At 60.0% G+C, this 25,499-nt stretch overlaps 3 protein-coding genes and 1 pseudogene across 14 annotated transcripts in view; 1 reads left to right on the top strand and 3 right to left on the bottom strand.

Annotated features, from left to right (window-relative positions):
* The window catches only part of LOC102934537, a 1,094,240-nt pseudogene that overhangs the window by 271,526 nt on the left and 797,215 nt on the right, over nucleotides 1-25,499 (top strand).
* LOC102933291 (zinc finger protein OZF) overlaps nucleotides 1-25,499 on the bottom strand; it is a 1,218,290-nt gene that overhangs the window by 549,585 nt on the left and 643,206 nt on the right. The window lies entirely within an intron of this gene.
* The window catches only part of LOC119565026 (phosphoribosylformylglycinamidine synthase), a 106,186-nt gene that overhangs the window by 35,395 nt on the left and 45,292 nt on the right, over nucleotides 1-25,499 (bottom strand). Inside the window, exon 1 of one of the 9 annotated variants that reach the window (XM_043537203.1) lies at nucleotides 169-350. The exons of 7 other annotated variants lie outside the window; for them this stretch is intronic. In XM_043537203.1, the coding sequence (XP_043393138.1) occupies nucleotides 169-226 (58 nt within the window). In that variant the 5' untranslated portion in view covers nucleotides 227-350. Of the gene's footprint in view, nucleotides 1-77; nucleotides 138-168; nucleotides 351-25,499 lie in introns of those variants that run through there. One more of the 9 variants, XM_043537204.1, reaches the window with a different exon arrangement.
* On the bottom strand, nucleotides 1,099-14,792 carry LOC122463956 (phosphoribosylformylglycinamidine synthase-like). Of its 2 annotated transcripts, none has more exons than XM_043537559.1 (3): nucleotides 14,341-14,566; nucleotides 13,897-14,257; nucleotides 1,099-1,235 (listed from the first exon to the last, which is right to left on the bottom strand). In XM_043537559.1, the coding sequence occupies exons 1-2, from the start codon at nucleotides 14,420-14,422 to the stop codon at nucleotides 13,935-13,937; spliced, it is 405 nt and encodes a 134-aa protein (XP_043393494.1). In that variant the 5' UTR covers nucleotides 14,423-14,566; the 3' UTR covers nucleotides 1,099-1,235; nucleotides 13,897-13,934. The 2 variants fall into 2 exon arrangements, with proteins under 2 accessions (XP_043393494.1, XP_043393493.1); XM_043537558.1 differs by lacking the exon at nucleotides 1,099-1,235 and adding an exon at nucleotides 12,812-12,827 and having other exon boundaries at nucleotides 14,341-14,792.

Below are 25,499 nucleotides of genomic sequence, written 5' to 3'. Positions count from 1 at the left end.
TCCATCTCCTCCCCCCCCCACACGCCCCACTCCAACCTCTGCAGTGTGCTCAGCCACTCCCCACCCCCCCGCCATACCCAGCTCCCCATGTCCAGCCCCCCAAGCCTGACTCCCATGATACCCAACCACCCCCATTAGTCCGGGTACTCAGCGCCCCTCCCCCCATACCCAGCTCCTGGTTGGCTTCGCTCCAGCTCGGTGCGGCCCCCCCCCAGCACATCCACATGCCAGGTGGGGGCACGGTGGGTGGCCACGGCGAAGCTGCGGATTGGCTCCTTGTAGCGCTGCTCCGTCATCCGGTCACTGAGCACCGCCACCAGAGAGGCCTCCTCAGGGGGTGTGGGGAGTCGAGCACACTGCCAGGGAGGGGGAGGTGTCATAATGGGGAGCTGTTTCTCCTCCCCCTGGCTGAGAAAGGGGACCCACCACCCGCCCCTCCAGGCTGACATGGGGAACCTACTGCCGCTCCCCACTGGGGGCACAGGGGGGCTGAGAACAAGGATCCCCCCATCCCCTGGAGCAGGAAGGGGAGACAGACAGACCAAGCCCCCCCGTACCCCCACCTGTAGATCTGGGCATCGGGGAGGGGTGGCAGCAAGTGGTCCAGAAACTCCCTCCCACCCCAGAGCCCCATTAACCCCACAATGCCGGAACCTCCCCACCCGCAGGCCTCCCCACCCCTCCCCCAGGGGTCATCCCCTCCGTTCCCAGGGGTCCCACATCCCCCCTCACCTGCAGCAGGTACCGGCGGGAGCACTCGACACGGTCAACACAGCCCAGCCCCGCGGCCCGGCACACGGACACCACGTTGGTGGAGAACGCCGTGGAGAAGTTCAGCCTGCGCCAGGAAAGGGTTAACAGTCCCGGGAGACACAGCCCCAGCCCCACAGCTGCCCCTCCACTCCACAGCACCCTCTGCTAAGCCTCCCACCCCGCTCCCTGTGGCACAGAGCCCCCTAGCACCTCACTGGGGCCAGCCCTGTCTGCCAGGGGAGAGCACCCCTTACTGAGCCCCTGGCCCGCTCCCTGCAGCACAGCGCCCCCGATTCAACTCCCGGCTCCCAAGGCACGGAGCCCCCTGCTGAGCCCTGAGACGCACCGGGGCCCGATCTCCACCAGCAGGTCGGTGGGCGCTGGGCACAGGAAGGACTCTGTGGCAACGTCTCCGGATTCAAAGGGGCAGCCGAAGAGCCAGTGCAGCAGCTGAGTCTCCTGGGGGCTGGGGGGCGACGCACCTGCAGGGGAGAAATGGGGCTGTGATACCCAGCAGGCAATGGGGCTGAGGGGTCCTGCCAGGTAGGGGAGCCCCAAAGGGACATGATGCCCACTCCCCAGTCTCATAAGAACGGCCAGACTGGGTCAGACCAATGGTGCGTCTAGCCCAGTGTCCTGTCTCTGACAGCGGCCGGTGCCGGATGCTTCAGAGGGAATGACCACAACAGGGTGATCAGCAAGTGACCCACCCTGTCGTCCAGACCCAGCATCTGGCAGGCAGAGGATAGGGACACTCAGTGCGTGGGGTTGTGACCCTGATCACCTGGGTAACAGCCATCGATGGGCCTGTCCTCCAGGAACGTAGCTAATTCCTTGTTGAACCCAGTTATACTTTTGGACTTCACAACACCCCCGAGAAAGAGGTCCACAGGTTGACAGGGTGTTGGGGGAAGAAATACTTCCTTTGGTTTGTTTTAAACCTGCTGCCTGTTAATTTGATTGGGTGATCCCTGGTTCTTGTGTTACTAGGTAAAGGACACTTCTCTAGTCACGTTCTCCACACCAGTCATGAGTTTATAGCCCTCTACCATATCCCTCCTTAGTCGTCTCTTTTCCAAGATGAACAGCCCCGGTCTTTTTAATCTCCCCTTGTACGGATGCTGTTCCGTCGCCTTCATCATTGTTGCTGCCCTTCTCTGTACCTTTTCCAGTTCCAATTTTTTTACTTTTTTTAAGATGGGACACCCAGAACCGCATGCAATATTCAAGGTGTGGGCGTACCATGGATTTATAGAGAGGCAATACGATATTTTCTGTCCTATTATCTATCCCTTTCCTAGCAGTTCCTAACGTTCTGTTCGCTTTTTGACGGCCGCTGCACGTCGAGTGGATGTTTTCAGAGAACTCGCCACAATGGCTCCGCGATCTCTCTCTCGAGTGGTAACAGCTAATTTAGACCCCGACATTTTGTGTGCAGAGTTGGGATGATGTTTTCCAGCGGGCATTACTTTGCATTTATCAACACTGAAATTCACCTGCCATTTTGATGCTCAGTCACCCAGTTTAGGCCTTGCTGGAGCCCTGGGCTTAACTAACAGTGTGACCCAACGGCTGTGAACCAGAGGAGGCCGGGCCTTGGCAAAATAACACCACACTAGGCATTGGCTAGCCAAGAAAGCACAGGCCTGACCAGAGAGGATGGAACAAGAACACCCAGAGTTCTCAAGGAGCGACGTAAACACATTCCTAAGAGACGGGACAGGAACACGGCAACCCCCTCCGAAGATAAGGAGGGGCTGACAGGAGAATGGTATGACGTTGCACTCCATATGCTTCATAAATATATGTTTGTAAATGCGAATATGTTGTAACTGGAATATACTTTATGTAAAAGGTCTCTTGTAAGGTATCATTACAAACCTTATAATCTACTGAGTGTGGTCATCCTATTTGTATGAATGTATCATTCTTGGATCTGAAATATAACTCTCAGGTCCTATTGTAGTTATGCAAAGTGTGGGCCATTAATGGTGATTCAGAATCTTGATGGCTCCCATTGACTAGGACAATTGGTTGTAAATGGCATCCGAGGAAGTGAGCTGTGGCCCACGAAAGCTTATGCTCAAATAAATTGGTTAGTCTCTAAGGTGCCACAAGTCCTCCTTTTCTTTTTGTGAATACAGACTAACACGGCGGCTACTCTGAAATCTGTTTATGTGTAAGCCTTCCTGTATAAGTGTGCCAGCCAGTGGGTAATGAACAATGAGGTCTCACAGGACATGTGAACATGTCACATGATACTGGAATCCATCTTAAACCTGGTGCTTTTCCATTTAGGAGGGGTGGGAACCCCCTTGTGCCAAAGATATAAAAGGGGATGGAAGAGAACAAAGGGGGTCCCAGTCACGTGGAATCCCCTGCTTTTCACCTAAGATGCCTGCTGGAACTAACAAGGTCTGTACGAAGGGTATTGGGCCGAGGGGGCAGGGCTGTCTTGTGGGGCATGGGGGGGAACCGCCCCCCAGCACTCACCGGCAGTGCGTCTAGGGCCAGGTTGCTGCACTTCCCGCCGCCGGTGAGTGCAGGCCCAGCCCTGTGGCAGTCCTCAGCGGAGTGAGGGCGAGGCTGGGGCGGAGCAGGGGTGGAGCACGCCAGGGGTTTTGGGGAAGGGGTGGAACGGGGGCGAGGCTGGGGCAGAGCAGGGGTGGGGGCTTTGGGGAAGGGGTGGACTGGGGGTGGAGCGGGGTGCGAAGAGGTGGGGCTGGGGCAGCACGCAGCTGCTCAGGGCACCAGGAAGTTTGGTGCCCCAAATTTCTCGGTGCCCTATGCAGCTGCATACTTTGCATATGGGTAGGGACGGCTCTATATTGGGCCCAGACGAGGAAGGAGTCTAGTCTGAGAAAGAAGCTGATTGGAACATCTCTAAGAGTGAGATTTACTTGTATTCAGTTTCTTAATGTATTAGGCTTAGACTTGAGTGTTTTGTTTGGTAATTTACTTTGTTCTGTCTTTTATTACTTGAAACCACTTAAATCCTACTTTTTATATGTAATAAACTCACTTTTGTTTATTAATGAACCCAGAGTAAGTGATGAATACCTGGGGGAACAAACAGTGTGCATCTCTCTCTGTCAGTGTTAGAGAGGGCGGACAATAAGTAACCTGCTGACCAGTTTTTGGTTCAAGTCTGCAGCTTTGGGGGCGTGGACCAGACCTGCTCTACGTTGCAGCAGGCTTGTGTGTCTGGCTCAGCAAGGCAGGGTTCAGGAGGCCCAAGCTGGCAGGGAAAACGGGCTCAGAGGCAAATTCAGCACATCACGTAACAGTCCCAAGGGGGGCTCTGGGACCGAATCAGTCACCAATGGTTTGTTCAAAGCAGCAGGTACGAGGAGAAGGGTGGTAACTAACAACGTCTGCAGTGTAATGCGTAACTTGTTTTTACCGAAGTCACAGGAACGGCCTCTTTGTCCAGCCGAGGGGAGAGTGTCTGGACTGAGCTGGTATCATTGTCGCGGGCACACATGCATTAGTGCACTTGTCACCACAGAGCCAGGGCCCTAGTACTGGGCTTTGTCGACAAGAAACCAACCCGAGTGCCTTTGCCACTGAACCGAGCCGGTGGTCTTTCTCGCAGGTGACGCATGGGTGGAGAGGCATGCAGGGTTACGTTCCCCCCACACACACACACACACAAAAGATTGCTCCATCACATGATGTGGGTAGACTCCCTCCTGGCAGAGCAGCTGAGCCATGAGCTGCCCCAGGCAGGGAGAGGCAGAGGAACAGCTGGGAGCTGCACTGAGGGGCTGCTGCTTTCTGGGAGAGGGAGGCTGCGGGGTCAGGGGGGAAGCTGTTTGGGGTTGTGCCCCTCCACTGTCAGCAGGCACTGGTCGTCTCTGCTCTCTCTTATGCCTAACGCCGAGCTCGGCTGAATTAACAAGCTGCACAGTCTACTAGCTCAGCTGACATCGGGGTTCCAAGAATAGCCGCAACAGCAGCTCTAACAACTTTCCACAGCACTAACCACATCCAGTTCAGTGAGATCCCTTTGTCACGCCTCACACTCAGCTTTGGGCTTGACTATTTTGAATAATTTTGTATCACTTGCACATCTTGCCACCTCCCGAATTACCCCTTTTTCCAGATCATTTACGAATATGTTGCACAGAACCGGTCCCAGTAGAGACCCCTGGGGGACCACCACTATTTACCTCTCTCCAGTCTGAAAACTGACCGTTTATTCCTACCCTTTGTTTCCTCTCTCCAGTTATTGAGTCATGAGAGGATCCCATGACTTATCCCGTGACTGCTTGCTTCACTTAAGAGCCTTTGGTGAGGGACCTTGTCAAAAGCTTTCTGAAAGTCCAAACACTATATCCGCTGGATCCCCCTTGGCCATGTTTGCTGACACTCTCAAAGAATTCTAGTAGATTGGTGAGGTAGGATTTCCCTGTACAACCCATGTTGACTCTTCCCCAACAAATTGTGTTCGTCTCTGTCTGATAATTCTATTCTTTATTGTAGTTTCAACCAATCTGCCTGGTGCTGAAGTTAGGCTTGCCAGCCTGTAATTGCCAGGATCGCCGCTGGAGCCTTTTTTAAAAATCAGCATCCCATTAGCTACCCTCCAATCATGTGGTACAGAGACTAATTCAAGAGATAAGTTACATACCACAGTTAGTAGCTGTGCAATTTCATATTTGAGTTTCTTCAAAACTTTTGGGTGAATACCGGCTGGTCCAGGTGACTTATTACCGTTTAATTGATCAGAAACCTCCTCTGCTGATACCTCAATCAGGGACAGTTCCTCAGATCTGTCACCTAAAGATGAATGGCTCAGGTGTGGGCATCTCCCTCACTTCCTCTGCAGTCAAGACCAACGCAAAGAATTCATTTAGCTTCTCCGCAACGGCCTCTCCTCCTCGAGTGCTTCTGCAGCAGCCACGGATTGTTTGGTCGGCTTCCTGCTTCTGAGGTACTTCCTTTTTTTTGTTGTTGTTGTTTGTTTGTGTCTTTTGCTCGTTGCTCTTCAAATTCTCTTTTGGCCTCCCTAATTATACATTTACATGTGACATGCTAGAGTTTACTCACCTTTCTGTTTCCCTCCGTAGGATGTGACTTTCAGTTTTTAAAGGATGCCTTTTTGCCTCTAATCGCTTCTTTTACTTTGTTGTTTAGCCACGGTGGCACTTTTTGGGTCCTCTTACGATGTTTTGTTAATTTGGGGCTCTACGTTTAGTCTGAGTCTTTGCAGGCATTTCACTTTTGGGACAGCACTTTCTCATTTCCTTGGCACTATTAGCCCGGCTGGGCAGGGATGCAGCCCCACGCTCTGGGTGTCCCTAAACCCCTGAATGCCAGAAGCTGGGAGTGGCCGAGGCGGGATGGACCATTCGATCATGGCCCTGCCCCGTCCATTCCCCCCGGGGCGCCTGGCTCTGGCCGCTGTCGGAAGACAGGACGCTGGGCTGGACGCACCTTTGCTCTGACCCAGCCTGGCCGCTCTTCAGACTTGCCCCACCCTTTGGGGGTTCCAGGACCAGCTGCTCCAAGAAGCCTCGTTGCCCCCCCCCCCATACCTGTCCAGCTGACGTTGTAGCACAGCTCCCTGTGCAGGGCGCGGACGCCCCCCAGCACCGCCTGGGCCGAGCGCAGCAGGGAGACAGGGACGCCCTCCGCCCCGGGGCGCTGGTAGAAATGCAGCACCGCCATGGCGGGGTCCTGGGGGGGGGAAGAGACAGGGTCAGTGTCCAGCCAGACAGCACCCCCCCCACTGCACCCCCATACACCACTCACAGAGACCCCCCCACTGTGCCCCCCCACTGTAACCCCCACAGCGCCCCCCACTGCACCCCCATACACCCCCCACCACTCTAACCCCATATACCCCCCCACAGCGACCCCCCCACTGCACCCCCCTACCCCGCGCCCCCTCACACCACCCCCACACAGCGCCCCCCCATCCCGGCCCTGTCCCCACGCCGCCCCGCGGCTGTGGGGCGGGACAGGGAAGGGGGGGTCGGGGCAGCGGCGCCTCAGAGCCCCGCCCCCGCCCCCGAGCTCCAACCGGCGCTAACGGTTCCAAACCGTTCCGCGCGCGGCGGCCCGGCCTCGCGGTGGACGGGGGGGGGCTCCTACGTCACCACCGCAGCGTGGTTCGGCCAGCTCAGACACAGCGCTCCCGAGGCAATGTGCTCCTTCGGGCGCACTGAGCATGCGCGCGCGCCGAGCTGCGCGCGCATCGAGCATGCGCAGTCCCCTCGGCTGAAGCCACTGCCCTTCCCCCTGCCCGTCCCCCTGCCCGTCCTTGCCCTGGGGGTGGGGGGCGCCCAGCAGCTGGAGGCAGGGTTCGGAGAGGGGGGGCTGGGGGGCACAGTCAGGGCTGGGGCGGGGCGAGGCGCTGGCAGAGGGTAAAACCCGGCCCAGGCGGGGGGGGGGGGCAGTCACTGTGGTGGGGCTGAGCCCCCCCGTGTTGGCAATAATGGGGGGGGGGCAGAGGGGCTTTTTTATGACCCCTCCCCCAGAGGGCACCTCTCAGCCCGGGCCGCCCCCTGGCCAGTCACTGCCGCCGCGCCCCTGGCTGCCGGGGGGCCCTACCCCCCCCCCCGAGGGCTGCACCCCGCGGAGATGCGGCCACCTCTGGGGTGGGGGCCGCTATGGCTCCTGAACCACATCAGGGCCTTCTGTGACCCTGCTGCCCACCCCCGCTGGCTCGCCCAGGGCCCAGCAGCCCCTCCCCCTCCCCCTCCGGCCCCAGCTCGGGGGTGGCCAAGCCGTGCGTGGGAGCCACGGCTCAGCCCCCGTGGGCACCCCGGCGGATCCGCCCCCGGGGGCCGAATAAAGGGACTGGAGACAACCAGCACCGGGGTCTGTCCATTGCCCGGGCCCGGGCTTCTGGGCGTTAGGACAAGGCTCATTCAACCCGCCCCCCAGGGCCCAGCACCCCCCCCCTGGGGCCCAGCACCCCCTGCTCTGTGCAGCCCCAGCGCCCCCTGCTGGGCCCCCGCCCCGCTCCCTCCAGCCCAGCGCCCCCTGGTGCTGTCTTGGGGCCAGCCCGGCCTCTCCCCCCGCGCAGGCCCCGATTCCCTAACCTGGGAGAGGTTGAGGATGGCGGGAACCGGCCACTCCCGTGGCTCGCCTTGGGGCTGCCGATCGGGTCCTGCACGACGGGTTCACCGGAGCTGCTGGTTCCTGGCACGGCCCGGGGGTGATTTCCCTGGAGCTCTCCAGGACCCCCTCATGGGGCTCTGTCTCCATCCCAGCCCCAGAGCTACCCCGCAACTGCCCGGCCCGCCTGCTTTTAAACCCTTACTCCGCCCCTGCCATGACGGACAGGGCCAGCTGCACCCCACACGGCCGAGGAAGGGGAATCAATCTTGGCTGGCCAGTTCCTGCCAATCTAACCTGGGGGGAAATTGCTTCCCCACCCCACGTATGGTGATCAATTAGACCCATAGCATGTGAGCAAGGACCAGCCAAGCCCAGGAGATACGGTGAATAACTGTACAGCCAGGGCTACTGGCTTGGCTGACCAGTGCGACACTGTTCAGCGTTCCAGGATATCCATCCTTAACTGATCATGTCCCGTGTGGGGCCGTGCCTAAAGCTTTACTGAAGCCCCAGGATATTAGATTTACTGCACTCCCCTCAGCTGAAAAGCCAGTTACTTCCTCAAAGAAGGAAATCGGTTTAGGGTGGGACGATCATATGCAAGAACAATAAAGTCCAGACCAGTAATATATATATACACGTGGTGCTTTAATCAGGCCAATTTCACAAAGCTGAAAACAATTATGAGCCAAATCAGCTGGAAGGAAGAATTTAATCCCAAAAATGTCAGCCACAATCCTACAATTGAGGAAGAAGGCTGTGCTTTTAAAACCAAACCAAACCAAACCAAACCAAACCAACAATCTGGTTTAGAAAAGGGAAGACAGTGGTAAAAAAATACAAAATTAAAAAAAAAAAAAGATAAGAAAGGGGAAGTTGACAGCAATGAATATAAATCAGAAGTTAGGAATTGTAGAAAACTGATAAGGGAAGACAAGGGATACAAGGAGAAATCTGTGGCTAGCAGAGTTAAGGACAAAATATATTAGTGGGGGAAACAATCCTGACAATGGTATTGGCCCATTAGTAGATGGGACTGGTAGATTTATCAATAATAATGCAGAAAAGGCAGACATGTTCAATAAATATTCTTGTTCCATATTTGGGGGGGGGGGGGGAAGGAGGAGGAGATGAGCCGGTCTCATCATACAGTCGTGATAATACACTTTCCTTTCTAATAGCAACTCTGGAGGATGTTACAAAGAATTTACTGAAGTTAGACATTTTAAAATCAGCAGGTCCAGATAACTTGCATCCAAGAGTTTTAAAAGAGCTGGCGGAAGGGCTCCTTGGACCATTAATGTTGATTTTCAATAGGTCTTGGCACACTGGGGAAGTTCCAGAAGTCTGGAAGAAAGCTGATGTGCCAATTTACAAAAGGATAAATGGGATGCCTTGGGTAATTTATAGGCCTCTCAGCCCAACATGGATCCTGGACAAGATAATGGAGTGGCTGATAGGGGACTCGATGAATAAAGTACTAAAGGAGGTCAATGTAATTAATGTCAATCAACATGGGTTTATGGAAAACAGATCCGTCAATCTAACTGGGTATCTTTTTTGCGGAGAGGACAAGTTTAGTTGAGAAAGGTAATAGCATTAGGACAATAGACAGACTTGTGTACGGTGTTTGAGAGGTGATTTTGCCTCTGCATTTGGCCCTGGTGCGACCGCTGCTGGAATCCCGTGTACGGTTCTGGGCCCACGAGACAAGACGGATGTTGGTAAGTTGCAGAGGGGTCAGAGAAGAGCCACCGGAATGATGAAAGGCTCAGACACCCTGCCTGAGAGCGAGAGACTCAAAGAGGCTCAAGGAATGAGTTGATCACAGTCCATAAGTACCTACATGGGTGCCACGGTTGCAGGGGTCTGGTGCTCTGGAGCAGGCCCAGGGAGGACCCCTTCAGGGTGCCAGCCTGCCCCCTTAGGGGCTCTCGCTGTCACGAAGGGAAGCCACTTGGCTTCACCACCTCCTGGGACCAAACTTCAGAGCCTTCAGCCCCGCAGCTGCTCAAATCCAGCTGGCATCCTGGAGAGGGGTGGCCATCCCTGGACGTTAGTTGCTAGGTATCAAGTATCCCGGCAATTAGAGTGACCGTGATCTTCTCGGACTCCCATGGCCATGGGGCCCAGACCCCACACAGCCAGATGCCTGTTACCCCTGTATCTCTGCAGACAGTGAATAACCTTTCCCCACCACCTTGCTATCCATGCACCACACAGGGGAAACTGAGGCACACACGCTAGTCATACAAAATATTATGGAAAATCCCCACTCCATCACAATGGGGAACAGATATTTAATAATGGGCTTCTCAATCTTGCAGGGAATGGTCTGACACCACCCAATGGCTGGCAGTTGAGACTGGACGAATTCAGACTGGAAAGAAGGCGTCAGTTGTGAACAGTGGGAGTCATTAGCCACGAGAACAATTTCCCAGCCGCTGGGGTGGATTCTCCATCCCTGGCCATTTTTCAAGCAAGACTGGATGTGGTTCTGAAAGCTCTTCTCTGGGAAGGGGTTGGGGCCGACGGGCCGTTCTCCAGCCTGCGGGATGCTGGGGGCCAGACTAGACATTCACAATGGTCCCCTCTGGCCTTCGAAGCGCTGGAGCGATGAACGTCAACCTCTAGTAAACAGAGGAAGGACGTTAACTATTCTCCGGTCACACGGCGCAACTCCTGAGAGAGGGAGTAAAACTCCTTGCTATGGGACCAGTAACCTCACGTACCAATTCTTTGGCTATTCTGGGATAGAAGTTACATTCCAAGCTCATAGAGATCAGGCCATGGTGTGTCACAGGGCTCAGCGGGAGGGGCATGTTCTGTGGGCAGCGGGGGGTGCTCTCCCTTGGCAGTCTGTGCTACTCCCCAGAATCAACAGCATTTCAGGGGCAAAGGTTTAAAAACAGATGATGCAATCTCATCACACTTTCCATTCCACTGGTATCTCTGCAGCCTAAATGTTACCAAAGTTAGACATTTTTAAATCAGCAGCCCCACATAACTTGCAGCGAAGAGTTTCAAAAGAGCAGGCTAAGGAGCTCACTGGAGGTTAATGCTGATTGTCAACAGACCTTGCAGCACTGGGGAAGTTCCAGAAGAAAACGAATGCTGTGCCAGTTTTTACAAAGGATAAACAGGATGACCTAGGTAGTTAGAGGCCTGTCAGTCTGACCTCAATCCCAGACAAGATAATGGAGCGGCTGATTTAAAAATCAGATCTGCAGAGTCTGGCTTCGGTGGTGGGCGATGGAGAGTGCAACTGTCCCACCTGCCTAACCTGGGCTGGCACATCCCTCCCTTTCCACCCCCCGTCCCGCAATATGCGACAACAATGCCCCAGCAGCATGACCTCCCTCCAGCCTCATTTTCTGCCTTGATTCAGATCCTGCCAGGCCAGGGCCTGCACCCAGCTCCGGGGTGGGGTCAGTGTGTGAGCACCCTGACTCGTTAGCCCTATGTGGGGGGGGGGGGGGGGAGAAGCGCAAGAATATCACAGAATCGATGACAAATGGCCCCTGATCCTTTGTAATTCAAAGTAAAGTCCGCGCGGGGCTAAACGTCTGTTGTGTGCGGCGTGTTTCCCACACGCTTGGAATATTCTGTCCAGGGTGAGCAGTGTTCCAAGGAGATCACCACCTGGGGACGGTGCCACCCTGTGCCAGGAGCAGCAGCTAACCTGTGTTGGTGCCTGTGAGTGGCTTGGACCCCAGCCCTACCCTTCCCCTGGCTGTGCCTACTCCAGCCCGTGTCACTGGAGGTCAGGGAGCCCAGGGCCCCCATTGCTCTGAGCATTGGGAAATTCCCAGCCCAATGCACCACGGGGAAGGAGCTCCAGACCCCACTCCCCGTCCAAGGACGGCCCCACAGTGCACCATGGGCAGAGGGCTCCAGCCTCCTCCCAGGACAGAAGGCTGCAGCTCCCCGCCCCCGCGGGAGGGATTCCCAGCCACGTGCATGGACGCAATGGAGACTACATTTCCCAGCGGCCCCATGCGGCAGGTTGCCAGCCATGACTTTCTGGGGCAGTTCTCCCCCCAGCTCTTCAGCACCCAGGCTGGGGAGTGGGCCCATGATGTGCACTCAGGGAGGGGGACTTTGATCAGATAACATTGCGGTGGCCACAGGCTCAGAGATCTATTGGGAAATGGTTTTTCCTGCGCCACCCTCAGCCAGCGAGTGGTGCCTGCTGGTTTTTACCAAGAAAAGGATCATAACTTTTCCCCTCGGGGCAGTTGTCTCCTCCCCTGCCCATTAGAGCTGGATTTTCACCCCCTCCCAATCACCAAGGAATCGAAGCTGAGCCTCATTTACGGGGGAAGCATTTACAGGGGTCACTTTGACACTTATTTCTTTGCTAGGGAAACCAAAAAGTCCCAAAAGCCAGTGACAAAATCGCTACATTGGCAGCACTGCGAGCGTTAGGATAGCAGTCCCACTTCCTCCTTCCTGGTTTTATTTATATGGTAACAGAACCTTTTACCGGGTTTGAATTTCTTTTGTAAGGTCCAACTCTGCTTGGCTTTGGGCAGTTCTCAATGCATCAGCTGTCATTGGCAGAGGAGTTTCTGATGCCTTTGATCTCAGCCCAGGGACGTCTTCAGCTGGCCAGTCCCACCACTGAGGAGACCCAGCCTCAGCTCTGAGCTTTTCCACTCTCCCTTCCTAGGAGCCAAGGTCCAGTTGAAAAACGAGTTTTTCCTTTGCACAAATTGACGAGCAGCAGCATCTCTGTGTCTCTTGTCCGAGCCGGGTATTAAATTCCATGGGAGCTTTCTGCTCTGCAAAGGAACGAATGACCAATCAGAGGGGTCAGGGCCACCTTCCGCCGTGACAAGAAGCGATTTGCTCCCCTCTATATGCCGCTGCGAGCTCATGGCAGGCTGGGAAGGGAGGTTGGCAGAGTTCATTCCAGGGTGGGGAAAGAAAGGATCTGCCAGTGTCCCGGTGCCCCAGGGAAGATCTGACACCCCCGCACACATTATTACACCACGGATGTGCTGGAGATATGACAGCAAAAGGGACTGTGTGAATTGTCACGGTGGGGAATGAACCACCATCTACAGCAGTGGGGCTCAAACCAACCCTCGGAGTGCGACCCCCTCAATAAATTAAACACTTTTTAATACATTTAACACCAATATCAATGCTGGACGCAAAGCAGGGCTTGGGGTGGAGACTGACAGCTCACAACCCCCCCATGGAATGACCTCGCGACACCCTGAGGGGTCCCGACCCCCAGTTTGAGAACCCCTGATCTACAGCGGCCTCCCCAACTCTGCCCCATCAGCCGTCCCCTCTGAGTCACTCTCTTCCTCACCTCCAAGTCTCCCCCAGGCCTTTCAGATATCTGTGGCCTCTTTGTGGGGGTTCCACACGCCGTTCCCTGGATCTGGTGTGGGGGCGCAGGTCCACCCTCTTCTCTGGGTTCCAGACCCCCAGACCCATTAACCAGCAAGCAGAGGCTGCTCAGACAGCCGCGCCCCACTCACCAGGCCCACCACTAAACCCCACCAACTTCCTCTTGGGCCCGTCCTCGCCCCCAGCCGCCCAGCTCAATTACCCCACCGAACCTCTCCCCAGGTTCTGTCCAAACCTGCCTCTCCCACAACCCCCCCCCCGACTTTATTCCCCACTGAACCCCTCACACCCCTGCTTTTGTTCCTCCTCAAGTCTGTCCCCAGTGGCCAGGACGGGGAACTGCTGACAGGTCTCCAGGCTGGCGGTGGCTGGCCCTGTAGGGATCAGGACTAAGGACCTTCAGGGAACAGTGTGGACCCGCCTCCTCCCATGTGACCCCGCCCCCATTCAACCTCTCTCACACAAACCCCGCCCCCTCCAGCATGACCTCACCCCACATGCCCGGTGCACAGACGGTCACACTGCAGGAGGGGGCATTTTTAAGAGCGCACCGTCCAGCCCCCACCAGCATGACCTCATATGCACCGTGCGTAGGAGGTCACAGCGGAGGGGGCGGGGCCATGTGCTCCTGAAATAGCCCCGCCTCCCCAGTCCCACACCGGATAAAACCAGGGCGGGTTTTGTGCCGGTCCCGGCCCGGGGACAAACCTTGGGATACGAGACCGGCTGGCGACTGGGCTCCGCAGTCAGGACTCCCCCTCGGGGTGCTCCAGGCACCACTCGCAGGCGTTCTGGAACATGCGCAGCCAGGGCGAGACCTCCATGGTGCGGCGCCAGTCGGGCGGCATCCAGGCCCACTGCCAGGGCAGGACGCAGCGCTCGGGGTGGGGCATCATGGCCAAATGGCGCCCGTCGGGCGAGCAGAGCCCGGCGATGCCCAGCGGGGAGCCGTTGGGGTTCAGGGGGTACTCCTGGGTGGGCTGGCCCTGGTCATCCACGTAGCGCAGCGGGGCCAAGCCCCCTGACGTCACTGCAGCCAGCACCTCGGGTGAGCGGAACCGCATCCGACCTGGGGCAGGGGAAAAGAAGGGGTGAGATGGGCAGAGAGCCCCAGCGGGACACCCCCCCACAACAGGCCCACCGCCTCCATACCCCGATGCTGCCTCGGGAGCGTGAAACCGCATGCAAGCTGGGGAGGGCATGGGGGGGAGACCGATAAAGCCCCCCCGCACATTCTCTCACTGTCATGATGGCCAGCAGGGCAGGGAGTGCGGAGCCCAGTTGCTTGCCCTGTACAGCAACGGCGGTTCTCCCGGTTGTGCGGACCCCGGCGTGCTCCACTCGAGCTGGGCAGGCCCTTCACGTGCTGAGACAGGGGGATTTTCCTTAGCTGTGGCCAGCACCTGCGCCCTTCTCCTCCTGCACCGGGCTGAGGCCCTGAGCACAGAGCTCTCCAGGTTCCTTCTGCTTGGCAAACACCCTCTGGGGGAAGGACCCGCGGGGGCGGGGAAGGAGAGCGGGTGGGGGGGACACACACACTCAGGGACCGCCCTCTCCAAGAGCTCCAGCTACTGTACAAGCCAGGGAACCAGACTCCAAAAGAGACACCCCGGAGCCAACCTGCCATGACAGCCCAGGGACGGGTCGAGCAGGCAGGACGCAGCCTGAAATTCACTGCAAGTCTCTACGAGGAGCTCGCTTCCCCTCTCCTACGTCTCGTTCTCTGCAGAGGGGACACTAAGGCTCGTCAGACATCCAGAGAGTGGAGCTCCTCCCCCCCCCCACGCCCCACTCCAACCTCTGCAGTGTGCTCAGCCACTCCCCACCCCCCCGCCATACCCAGCTCCCCATGTCCAGCCCCCCAAGCCTGACTCCCACGATACCCAACCACCCCCATTAGTCCGGGTACTCAGCGCCCCCTCCCCCCATACCCAGCTCCTGGTTGGCTCGCTCCAGCTCGGTGCGGCCCCCCCCCACTCCCACAGCGCCCCCTATACACCACCCCTGCTCCCACAGCACCCCCCCACACCCACAGCGCCCCCCGATACCCTCAGAGCACCCCCCCACACCCACATCACCCCTACATCCCCACAGCGCCCCATACACTCCCCCACACCCACAGCGCCCGCTACACCTCCCCCACACCCACAGTGCCCCCATACACCCCCCCGCACCCCCCCAGTGCCCCCTTTACCACCCACAGCACCGCTCCATACCCACAGCACCCCCTACACCTCCCCCACACCCACCACGCCCCCATAAACCCCACCGCACCCTCCAGCGCCCCCTTTACCCTCAGAGCACCCCCCACACCACCTCTATACACCCCCCCGCTCCCACAGTGCCCCCCACACCCCCCCACACCCTATACCCTCACAGCACCCCCCCACACCCACAGCGCCCCCATAAACCGCCCCACATAACCCTAGCGCCCCTTACACCCCCACAGCACCCCCCACACCACCTCTATACACCCCCCCTGCTCCCACAGCGCCCCCCACACACTCCCCACACCACCTCTATACACCCCCCAGCTCCCACAGCGCCCCCCACACCCTATACCCTCACAGCACCCCCCCACACCCACAGCGCCCCCATAAACCGCCCCACATAACCCTAGCGCCCCTTACACCCCCACAGCACCCCCCACACCACCTCTATACACCCCCCCTGCTCCCACAGCGCGCCCCACACACTCCCCACACCACCTCTATACACCCCCCCTGCTCCCACAGCGCCCCCCCCACACCCTATACCCTCACAGCACCCCCCACACCCACAGCACCCCCATAAACCACCCCACATAACCCTAGCGCCCCCTATACCCCCACAGCACCCCCACACACCCCCATAAACCCCAACGCACCCTCCAGCGCCCCCTTTACCCTCAGAGCACCCCACATCCCCGTTACACCCACAGCGCCCCCACACACCCCCCCCACACCCACAGCGCCCCCCCCACACCCCATACCCTCACAGCACCCCCACACACCCACATAAACTGCCCCACATAACCCTAGCGCCCCTTACACCCCCCACACACCCCCGCACCCCCCTAACCCCTCCACACCCCCAGAGCCCCCATACACTCCCCCCACCCCCACAGCACCCCCTACACCCCCCACAGCGCCCCCATAAACCGCCCCACATAACCCTAGCGCCCCTTACACCCCCCACACACCCCCGCACCCCCCACACCCCCAGAGCCCCCATACACTCCCCCACACACCCCCACACCCACAGCACCCCCTACACCCCCCCACAGCACCCCCATAAACCGCCCCACATAACCCTAGCGCCCCCTACACCCCCCCCACACCCTCGCACCCCCCCTAAACCCCTCCACACCGCCAGAGCCCCCATACACTCCCCCAGCGCCCCTACACACCACCCCGCCCCCCCCCGAAGCGCCCCCCCAGCGCGGGCCAAGGCCCAGGGCTCCCCCCAGGCGGGGGAGGGGGGGAGGGGCAGCGGCGCCGGCGCCGGCGCCGGCCCCCGCCCCCCCCCGCGCGCCCCTCACGCGGCCAACCGACCTCATGGAACCAAACCCCGTTTCCCCGCCGCCGCTTCGTCACTCCGGGGGCGGGGCCGGGGCCGGGGGCGGGGGCGGGGCTCCCTCCTGTGACTCCGCCCCCCCCGCTGGGCGAGGGGAGCAGCGCGGCGGCCTTGGCGATCAGCCCCCCCCCGGCAGGAGGGGCCCCCCCGAAATCCCCCCCCACAGCATGGCCACGGCGTCTCCCCTAGACCCTGATGGGGGGGGGGGTCCCGGCATCTCCCTTGTACCCGGACTGGGGGGCGGGGGTCAGGGCGTCTCCCCTATACCCGGACCAGGGGGGGGGTCACAGCATCTCCCCTATACCCGGAGTGGGGGGAGGGGAGTCACTGCGTCTCCCCTATACCCGGATTTGGGGGGGTCACTGCGTCTCCCCTATACCCGGACCAGGGGGGGGTCACGGCATCTCCCCTATACCCGGAGTGGGGGGGGGTCACGGCGTCTCCCCTATACCCGGACCGGGGGGGGTCACGGCAACTCCCCTAGACCCGGAGTGGGGGGTCCCGGCGTCTCCCCTATAACCGGACCGGGGGTGTCACTGCATCTCCCCTATACCCAGACTCGGGGGGGGGTCACGGCATCTCCCCTATACCCGAACCAAGGGGGTCACGGCGTCTCCCCTAGACCCTGACTGGGGGGGGTCCCGGCATCTCCCCTATAACCGGACCGGGGGGGTCACGGCATCTCCCCTATACCCAGACTGGGGGGGGTCCCGGCGTCTCCCCTAGACCCAGACCGGGGTGGGGGTCACGGCATCTCCCTGATACCCGGAGTGGGGGGGGTCACGGCATCTCCCCTATACCCGGAATGGGGGGGGTCACTGGGTCTCCCCTATACCCGGACTGGGGGGTGTCATGGCGTCTCCCCTATACCCGGAGTGGGGGGGAGGGGAGTCACTGCATCATTCCTTTCCCCGGACCGGGTGGGTCACAGCATCTCCCCTATACCCGGAGTGGGGGGGTCACGGCATCTCCCCTATACCCAGACTGGGGGGGGGGGTCACGGCATCTCCCCTATACCCGGACTGAGGGGGTCACAGCGTCTCCCCTAGACCCTGACTGGGGGGGGACCCGGCATCTCCCCTATACCCGGACTGGGGGGGCGGTCACTGCACCTCCCCTATACCCGGACGGGGGGGGTCTCGGCATCTCCCCTATACCCAGACTGGGGGGGATCACGGCATCTCCCCTATACCCGGATTTGGGGGGGTCACTGCATCTCCCCTATACCCGGACCGGGGTGGGGGGGTGTGACGATGTGAAGCAGCAGGGAGGGGGGAGTGTTGACCTGGGAATGTGCCCTGGGGACGGGAGACCTGAGAGCCTGTCACCTGAGCCAGGAGGGGGAGGGGGAGGTAACACCTCTGCCCAGGAATGTGGACGGAGGCTGCAGGAGGGAACCTGCTGGGTGGGTTTAGTTTTCAGTTTGGGGCTGGGAGGAGGAACACAGGGAACCCCAGGGCTGGGGTCTAAGCTCCCTGCTCCCCCAGAAGGACTTCACTGAGGGGTCCTGGGTGTACCCACAAGCTCTGTTTTGGACTGTGTTCCTGTTGTCCAATAAACCTTCTGTTTTACTGGCTGGCTGAGAGTCTCAGTGAATCCCAGGAAGAGGGGTGCAGGGCCTGGACTCCCCCACACTCCGTGACAACTGGTGGCAGCGGTGGGATCTACTGCACCCCGTGAACGGCGCTTCCTGCAGTAAGTGACTGGGGAACAGTAAAACGAAGGGGGATTGACGGGGACCAGGTGTGCTGAAGATTCAGAGAGAGACGGTTCCAGGGGCGGTTAACCCCTGGGAGTGTGTGACCAGAGAGAAGGACTTTTGCAGTAACAGGGTCCCCCGGGGGATTGCAGCAAGCGGTCCCAGGGGCGGAGGAGTCTGCAGCTCGACCCTGGCAAAGAGGTGGTGACCTCAAGAAGGACTGGCACACGAGGGGTTTTTCCTGGAAACCGTGGAAAGCTGCCCGGCCTGCGAGTGGCCAGCAGGGAGATGTACGCTAAATGCCTTAAGAGCGACCTGGTGGAGCTGTGCAGGCAGAGGGGGCTGCGCATCGGGAGGTCCACCAAGGAACAGCTGATTGCCCAGTTGGAGGAGAGGGATCGCTTGGATGACCCGATCCCTGTCCCTGAGGGAAGCCGCCCGGCGGACGCAGCGTGGGCCCTGGGGCCTGACCAGGCTGGGAGGGGTCAGACTGCTGCCCAGGACACCCCGAGACCCTTCCTACCTATGCCTGGGGGAGGGGTTGGGGGAAGCCCAGCGAATACTGAGGGCACCCTGACCCCAGCAGCCAGCAGGGGATCCTCCCGGCGGAGCTCCCCATCCCTGGAGCGGATGCGGCTGGAATGGGAGAGGGAGAGGAAAATGAGGGAGCTGGAGGATCATGAAAAACAACTTCAACATGAGGAGAAACAACGTCAACATGAGCAGGAGGAGAAGGAGAGGGAGCGTCAGGAGAAGGAGAAACAACGTCAACATGAGCAGGAGGAGAAGGAGAGGGAGCGTCAGGAGAAGGAGAGGGAACGTCAGGAGAAGGAGAAACAAAGACAGCATGAACTGGAGCTGGCCAGGCTGAGGAGCAGTGGGGCCCCGGCTGCGGTGAGTGAGGGGGGACCCAAGACTGCAAGGGGCTTTGATAAGTGCCTCCTGGCCCAGCGGAAGGAGGGGGAGGACATAGATAGCTTCCTGACGGCCTTTGAGAATGCCTGCGAGCTGCACAGGGTTGACCCTGCAGACAGGCTCCAGTTCCTCACCCCCTTACTGGACCCCAAAGCCGTGGAGGTGTACAGCCGAATGACAGGGGCGGAGGCAGGGGACTATGAACTGTTCAAACAGGCCCTGCTCCGTGAGTTTGGGCTGACCCCCGAGATGTACCGGAGAAGGTTCCGGAGTCAGCGTAAAACGCCTGAGGTCACCTACCTACAACTGGTCAACAGGATGCAGGGATATGCCCGCAAGTGGACAGCGGGGGCCCAAACTAAAGAGGACCTGCTTGACCTGTTCGTACTGGAGCAGCTGTATGAGCAGTGCCCTTCCGACCTGAGGCTGTGGCTGGTGGACAAAAAGTTCGCGAACCGCCAGCACGCAGGGCAGCTGGCCGACGAGTTTGTGAACAGTCGGTCAGGGGGTAGCCGGGAGGAATCCCAAAAGAACAGGCCCCCCCCGATGCAGAGAGAGAGTCACCATGGGGCCTCCCAGCGGGGAAATAGGGAGAACCCCCTCCAAAGGGGAACGCCTGGTGTCGGGCCCCTCCGACCCGCTCGAGGGGACCAACGTGACCTGAGCTGCTATCACTGTGGCCAGAGAGGCCACGTACGGGCCCAGTGCCCCGGGCTCAGGGACAAACTGAGCAGACCCAACCTACCCAGGGTTAACTGGGTAGGGACTCAGCTGGACGAGGGGCAGGCGACCCAGGAAAGGGGGGCTACCAGTTTGCCACCTGCTCAGGAGGGAAGAGTACCCCAGGCCAGCTCCGCCAGAGGGCCGGATGCTCCGGACTCAGGGTGCTCCGTTTACAGGGTGGGTGCGGGGCTGTCCCTCCGGAGAGAGTGCCTTGTTCCCCTGGAGGTGGATGGGAGGAAGGTCAATGGATACTGGGATACGGGCGCGGAGGTGACGCTGGCCCGGCCCGAGGTGGTGGCCCCAGATCGGGTGGTGCCCAACACCTACCTGACCCTGACGGGGGTGGGCGGGACCCCATTTAAGGTGCCCGTGGCAAGGGTACACCTGAAATGGGGGGCCAAGGAGGGCCCCAAGGATGTGGGGGTACACCACCATTTGCCCACTGAAGTTTTGATGGGGGGAGACCTAGAGGACTGGCCAAGCGACCCCCAGACCGCCCTGGTTGTGACCCGTAGCCAGAGCCGGCGAGGGGCACTGCGACCTGACCCTGGGGAGGGTACCACACTGGAGGCGCGAGACCCTACTCGGGTGGGGAGGGAGCGCCGAGGGGCACGGCTCAGAGAGGCTGAGGCCTCAGACCTGGCCACGGAGGGGGAACCGGGCCCCATCCCTTCCCCAGCCGCTGAGTTCCAGGCCGAGTTGAGGAAAGATCCCTCCTTGCAGAAGCTCAGGGACCTGGCCGACCTCAGTGTGGGACCTGTGACCCCTGTCAGAGGGTGGGGAAGGCCGGGGACAAGGGGAAAGCGGCGTTGAGACTTTTGCCCATCATAGAGGAGCCTTTCCAGAAGGTGGCCATGGAGAGGGGGCCCCGAACTTCCCCAGTCACAGTGACCCCGCTCAGTTCAGTCTCGAAGGGGGGAGAGATGTGACGATGTGACGCAGCAGGGAGGGGGGAGTGTTGCACCGGAGCAGGGCCGACATGAAGTTGGAGCCTTGGTCTGTCAAGACTTCCCTGGGGAACCCCACTCGGCTGAAAATGGTCAGGAGCGCATCTGCCACGGTGTCTGCTTCAATGGAAGCTAAGGGCACTGCCTCGGGGTAGCGGGTGGCGAAATCTACCACCACCAGAATGTATTTCTTCCCCGACCGGGTCGTCTTGCTGAGAGGCCCCACGATGTCCATGGCCACCTTCTGGAAAGGCTCCTCTATGATGGGCAAAGGTCTCAAGGCCGCTTTCCCCTTGTCCCGGGCCTTCCCCACCCTCTGACAGGGGTCACAGGATCGGCAATACTGCCGGACCGTGGTAAAGACCCCGGGCCAGTAAAAGTTCTGTAGCAACCTCTGCCGGGTGCGCCGGATTCCCTGGTGCCCTGCGAGGGGGATGTCATGGGCCAGGGACAGGAGCTTGCGGCGATACTTCTGGGGGACCACCAGCTGCCTCCTGATCCCACAGGACTCCCCTTCCCCAGGGGGAGCCCATTCTCGGTACAGGAACCCCTTCTCCCACAGGAACCTCTCCTGGCAGCCTCTCCTCATGGTCCGTCCCACACTGAGGTCGGCCAGGTCCCTGAGCTTCTGCAAGGAGGGGTCTTTCCTCAACTCGGCCTGGAACTCAGCGGCTGGGGAAGGGATGGGGCCCGGTTCCCCCTCCGTGGCCAGGTCTGAGGCCTCAGCCTCTCTGAGCCGTGCCCCTCGGTGCTCCCTCCCCACCAGGGTAGGGTCCTGCGCCTCCGGTGTGGTACCCTCCCCAGGGTCAGGTCGCAGTGCCCCTCGCCGGCTCTGGCTACGGGTCACAACCAGAGCGGTCTGGGGGTTGCTTGGCCAGTCCTCTAGGTCTCCCCCCATCAAAACTTCAGTGGGCAAATGGTGGTGTACCCCCACATCCTTGGGGCCCTCCTTGGCCCCCCATTTCAGGTGTACCCTTGCCACGGGCACCTTAAATGGGGTCCCACCCACCCCCGTCAGGGTCAGGTAGGTGTTGGGCACCACCCGATCTGGGGCCACCACCTCGGGCCGGGCCAGCGTCACCTCCGCCCCCGTATCCCAGTATCCATTGACCTTCCTCCCATCCACCTCCAGGGGAACAAGGCACTCACTCCGGAGGGACAGCCCCGCGCCCACCCTGTAAACTGAGCACCCTGAGTCCAGAGCCTCCAGCCCTCTGGCGGGGCTGGCCTGGGGTACTCTTCCCTCCTGAGCAGGTGGCAAACTGGTAGCCCCCCTTTCCTGGGTCGCCTGCCCCTCGTCCAGCTGAGTCCCTACCCAGTTAACCCTGGGTAGGTTGGGTCTGCTCAGTTTGTCCCTGAGCCCGGGGCACTGGGTCCGTGCGTGGCCTCTCTGGCCACAGTGATAGCAGCTCAGGTCACGTTGGTCCCCTCGAGCGGGTCGGAGGGGCCCGACACCAGGCGTTCCCCTTTGGAGGGGGTTCTCCCCATTTCCCCGCTGGGAGGCCCCATGGTGACTCTCTCTCTGCATCGGGGGGGGCCTGTTCTTTTGGGACTCCTCCCGGCTACCCCCTGACCGACTGTTCACAAACTCGTCGGCCAGCTGCCCTGCGTGCTGGGGGTTCGCGAGCTTTTTGTCCACCAGCCACAGCCTCAGGTCGGAAGGGCACTGCTCATACAGGTGCTCCAGTACGATGAGGTCAAGCAGGTCCTCTTTAGTTTGGGCCCCCGCTGTCCACTTGCGGGCATATCCCTGCATCCGGTTGACCAGTTGTAGGTAGGTGACCTCAGGCGTTTTACACTGACCCCGGAACCTTCTCCGGTACATCTCGGGGGTCAGCCCAAACTCACGGAGCAGGGCCTGTTTGAACAGTTCATAGTCCCCTGCCTCCGCCCCTGTCATCCGGCTGTACACCTCCACGGCTTTGGGGTCCAGTAAGGGGGTGAGGAACTGGAGCCTGTCTGCAGGGTCAACCCTGTGCAGCTCGCAGGCATTCTCAAAGGCCGTCAGGAAGCTATCGATGTCCTCCCCCTCCTTCCGCTGGGCCAGGAAGCACTTATCAAAGCTCCTTGCAGTCTTGGGTCCCCCCTCACTCACCGCAGCCGGGGCCCCACTGCTCCTCAGCCTGGCCAGCTCCAGTTCATGCTGTCTTTGTCTCTCCTTCTGACGCTCCCTCTCCTTCTCCTGACGCTCCCTCTCCTTCTCCTCCTGCTCATGTTGACGTTGTTTCTCCTTCTCCTCCTGCTCATGTTGACGTTGTTTCTCCTCATGTGGACGTTGTTTCTCATGATCCTCCAGCTCCCTCATTTTCATCTCCCTCTCCCATTCCAGCCGCATCCGCTCCAGGGATGGGGAGCTCCGCCGGGAGGATCCCCTGCTGACTGCTGGGGTCAGGGTGCCCTCGGTATTCGCTGGGCTTCCCCCAACCCCTCCCCCAGGCATAGGTAGGGAGGGTCTCGGGATGTCCTGGGCAGCAGTCTGACCCCTCCCAGCCTGGTCAGGCCCCAGGGCCCACGCTGCATCCCCCGGGCGGCTTCCCTCAGGGACAGGGATCGGGTCATCCAAGCGATCCCTCTCCTCCAGCTGGGCAATCAGCTGTTCCTTGGTGGACCTCCCGATGCGCAGCCCCCTCTGCCTGCACAGCTCCACCAGGTCGCTCTTAAGGCGTTTAGCGTACATCTCCCTGCTGGCCACTCGCAGGCCGGGCAGCTGTCCACGGTTTCCAGGAAAAGCCCCTAGTGTGCCAGTCCTTCTTGAGGTCACCACCTCTTTGCCAGGGTCGAGCTGCAGACTCCTCCGCCCCTGGGACCGCTTGCTGCAATCCCCCGGGGGACCCTGTTACTGCAAAAGTCCTTCTCTCTGGTCACACACTCCCAGGGGTTAACCGCCCCCTGAAACCGTCTCTCTCTGAATCTTCAGCACACCTGGTCCCCGTCAATCCCCCTTCGTTTTACTGTTCCCCAGTCACTTACTGCAGGAAGCGCCGTTCACGGGGTGCAGTAGATCCCACCGCTCCCACCAGTTGTCACGTAGTGTGGGGGAGTCCAGGCCCTGCACCCCTCTTCCTGGGATTCACTGAGACTCTCAGCCAGCCAGTAAAACAGAAGGTTTATTGGACAACAGGAACACAGTCCAAAACAGAGCTTGTGGGTACACCCAGGACCCCTCAGTGAAGTCCTTCTGGGGGAGCAGGGAGCTTAGACCCCAGCCCTGGGGTTCCCTGTGTTCCTCCCCCCAGCCCCCACCTGAAACTAACCCCACCGAGCAGGTTCCCTGCTGCAGCCTCCGTCCACATTCCTGGGCAGAGGTGTTACCTCCCCCTCCCCCTCCTGGCTCAGGTGGCAGGCTCTCAGGTCTCCCGTCCCCAGGGCACATTCCCAGGTCAACACTCCCCCCTCCCTGCTGTGTCCCATCGTCACACCCTGGCAGAGCCTCTGCAGACGCTTCTCCAGAGACCACGAGTGGGAGCCCCGCCACTCAGCGGTTTGGGGCGTCTCTCACCGAGCTCACGGGCCCTTCTCTGTGAACGAGAAATACCCAACCTCTTGCTCCCAGCAGCCCGAGGCCGGCACTTCAGCGGGGATGCCACGCAGCCGAGGAAGATCTGACCCCCCGGCATTCGCCAGGTGGCTTCGTCTGCGTGCATCTGTAGCCAGCTCCGACCTCACCTGACTAGGGCTGAGCCGGGGTCCCCCACCCCACCCCAGCATCTCTCCCTCTGGTAGCGTGGCATTTGGATGGACAGCGGGCTCCGAAAGTGGGCAGGAAAATGGAGGAGATTCTCTGGGGGGTACCAGCATCGTCCGCTGCCCCCGAGAGTTCTGCGTTCCCAGCTGCACGGGGCTGGCTCCTCTCTGAAGACGTCAGGATTGTCCCTCAGCTCCAGAAGGGCGTGTGAGGCAGCTGCGCTTTCCTGGCCCGTCTCTTTCCCAGAGCCTCCCCTCCGGTGTGGAAAGCTCCCCTGACGCGGGATCTCCATGGAGTCCGAGACCGAGGCCCTGGTGGCCGACCCCGCGTGGACGGTCTCCGGAGGGATACAGCTTCCCGAAGCCCCTGGGATGCTCTTGGAAGTCCACCTGAAGCAGGTCATACATCGCCTGGTGTCCTGGGTCCACAGGGTCGGTGCTATGGCCCATTTTTGGAGCGGTCTCTAGGAGGCCTGTCAGTGTGCCAGACGCCCTAGGGCAAGCCACGCCGCTTCTCCACCTCCTTAGGCTGGACCCGTGGGCCTTCAGCCCCCCTGCTTCACCCCATGAGCGCCAGTCAGCGAGTCCCACTGAGGGGGGCCGCCCCCGAGGGAGACTTGTCCCCGGATTTGGGGTGACACTCACACAGCGGGGTTTGTTAGCCAGGACGCAGCATATGCAGGCCTCCAGGTAGCATCGAGAACTGAAGTTAAAGCATGGTTAGCCCAGAGCCCAGCCAGGCTGTGGTGAACCCCTGGGCTCAAGCTCCGTCTGTCTCTCTGTCTGGC

Source organism: Chelonia mydas, chromosome 28, assembly GCF_015237465.2.
Source record: "Chelonia mydas isolate rCheMyd1 chromosome 28, rCheMyd1.pri.v2, whole genome shotgun sequence".
NCBI lineage: Eukaryota > Metazoa > Chordata > Testudines > Cheloniidae > Chelonia > Chelonia mydas.
Note: the sequence above shows the minus strand (reverse complement) of the source record. Positions and strands in the feature narration are given on the sequence as shown.

Coding starts and splice junctions, on each gene's coding strand:
- LOC122463956 (XM_043537558.1), bottom strand. CDS start 14,422: ATGTGCGGGGGGGCTTTATCGGTCTCCCCCCCATGCCCTCCCCAGCTT. Junction 14,258..14,340: donor GCTCCCGAGGCAGCATCGGG/GTATGGAGGCGG, acceptor CCCCTGCCCCAG/GTCGGATGCGGTTCCGCTCA.